Genomic DNA, 2318 nt, shown 5'->3' on the forward strand with positions numbered 1-2318 from the left:
CTCTCTCTGTCTCTCTCTCTCTCTCTCTCTCTCTCTCTCTCTGTCTCCCTCCTCTTTGTGTCTCTTCTTTCTTTTCTGCCGTTCACTGTCTCTTCTTTCTTTGTGTCTGTTCTTTGTATCTCTTCTCTGTTTCTGTCTCAATATTTCTATCTCTTCTATCTCTCATACACATACATCCCCCTTCCCCCCCCCCCCCGCATATACAACCACACAAACACAATGTGAGATACATACTGAGTATATGTCATTTAACAGATACATTACCTAGCTTAAGTCTTTCTCGGGCAAACTCCCACTTGTTGGCATCATAGGGTAGACGGTCACATTGCTCGTCAAGAGGAACTTCATCTGGATCCATTATAATTGATAGATAATCTGTCTTTATTTCAGAAGAAGTCTGAAAAATAGAGGGCATGTCAAAGTCATCACCAAGAAAAGGATGTTATTTAAAAAAAAAGACTCCTAAGTATCCACTGGAAAACAAAACTTGGCAACATCTGTGGTTCAGGTCACTCAGTCTGGACTTAATTGAATGTGACTGAGTACATAAAGCATTTCTTCGTACACATATGGAACCTCACACTCCACTATGGGGCAATCCCTAGTCAAGAGTCCCTTCTTTAACCCCGTCCCAGTTCTACTCCTATATTTTGGGTATACAATGCAGGCAGATTCTTCAATGACATCCATATGCAGGCTTTCTTGCAAATAATTACCATGTGATGGACTCTTTTTAAGAAAAAAAGGAAAGAAAAGCATTTTCACAAAGTGATTCCAAACAATGGCTAAAAATAGCTTCATAGAATGATTATGTACAAGCAAGAATATATAGAACAGATGGAGCTTCATTGTTGATGTTTGTTTCTTTTCTGCATTCCCAAGAAAGGTCAAATGTGTTGTAAGGGAATTGTTGTAAAGGTTCAAAATCTATGATTCAGGGACCAGCATAGTTCTCATGCAGAAGTCATGATAATTTCCTGGTAGTATTACTATCAGAGAAACTGAGAAAAAAGAAAATCTCCCTTTTGTTAGGAATACAAGCTGACTATTTTATATGCAAATGAAATTTGGATTTTTCTTGTGAAGACAGCAAGCATTTATTAGACTCCTACTATGTGCCGGGCACTGGGCATTTATGTCCCTGTCCTCAAGGAGTTTTCATTCTACTGATGGACACAACAGGTCTAACTATAGAAATACATGGAATAAATACAAAACAGATACAAGGTAGTTAGGGAGGGCTTTAGAAGTTGGGGAATTAGAAATGGCTTTATACAGAAAGTGGTGTGTGAGCTTCATCTTGAAGGAAGGGAGGCATCCCACAAGGGAGAGGTTGAAAAGGGAGTGGATTTTAGGTATGGGAGACAGCCAATAAAAAGGCACAGAAGAGCCCTAGCCCTGGAGTCAGGAGGACCTGAGTTCAAATGTGACTTCAGACACTTACTAGCTGTGTGATCCTGGGCAAGTCACTTCACCCCAATTGCCTCTTTAAAAAAAAGGCACAGAAACAAGAGATGGAATTCCACATATGAGGAAGGCCAATTTGACTGGTTCATAGAGTTCAGAAAATGGGGGAAGGGGAGAGAATGTGTAGTAAGATTGGAGCCAGGTTGTAAAGGGCTTTACAAGCCAAACAACACGTATCTTAGAAGCAATTGGGATTCAAGGGAGTTTACTGAGTAGGGAAGTGATACAGTCATGTCTACACATAAGGAAGATCACTTTGGCAGCTTTGGGGAGGATGGACTAGAGGGGGGTGGGGTAGAGATTCAAGGCAAGGGTACCAATTATGAAGCCATTGCAATAGTTGGGAAGAGACGAATGGGCTTAAACTAAGGTGGTAGCTGTGTGTAAAAAAATATTTTAGAGATAGAAATGGCAAGATTTGACAAGCCAGCACAACACCAACACAAACACATGCCCACATACCTATTCAGGACACTAGGTTATACACTGTTGGTATATAGAAAGACCAAGGAGAATGTTTTGCTTTCATGTTTTTGTTTTATCTTGTTACATAAATCAAACCTAGAAAATACACCTTGTTTTTAATTATATGTAACTCTGTACTCTGTCTCATCAGAAGTCCTTCTACAGGTGGTATATTCTCTGTGACTGTTAATTATATATCCATGACCTTGAGAACTGATGACTATCCTTTCATAGATGGACTCTTCTACTAACCAGAAAGGAAAATCCCTGCCCATATCGGTGTAATTTGATAGTTATTGCCCAGAAATCATGTAAACCTTATTTCAACAAGTATCCAGACCCTTTTCTTTACTGTCTTTTTAAACAGTGCCAGAACCCTGGTAAAG

At 39.6% G+C, this 2318-nt stretch overlaps 1 protein-coding gene across 1 annotated transcript in view; it reads right to left on the reverse strand.

Annotated features, from left to right (window-relative positions):
* FLT1 (fms related receptor tyrosine kinase 1) overlaps positions 1–2318 on the reverse strand; it is a 192897-nt gene that overhangs the window by 47603 nt on the left and 142976 nt on the right. The window contains exon 17 of the mRNA XM_069080287.1: positions 265–397. Coding sequence (XP_068936388.1) covers positions 265–397 — 133 coding nt within the window. The remainder of the gene's footprint in view (positions 1–264; positions 398–2318) is intronic.

The sequence above is a fragment of the Petaurus breviceps genome, unplaced genomic scaffold, assembly GCF_028583685.1.
Source record: "Petaurus breviceps papuanus isolate PSGF00001 unplaced genomic scaffold, PetGlider_PUasm1.0 91133, whole genome shotgun sequence".
Classification (NCBI taxonomy): domain Eukaryota; kingdom Metazoa; phylum Chordata; class Mammalia; order Diprotodontia; family Petauridae; genus Petaurus; species Petaurus breviceps.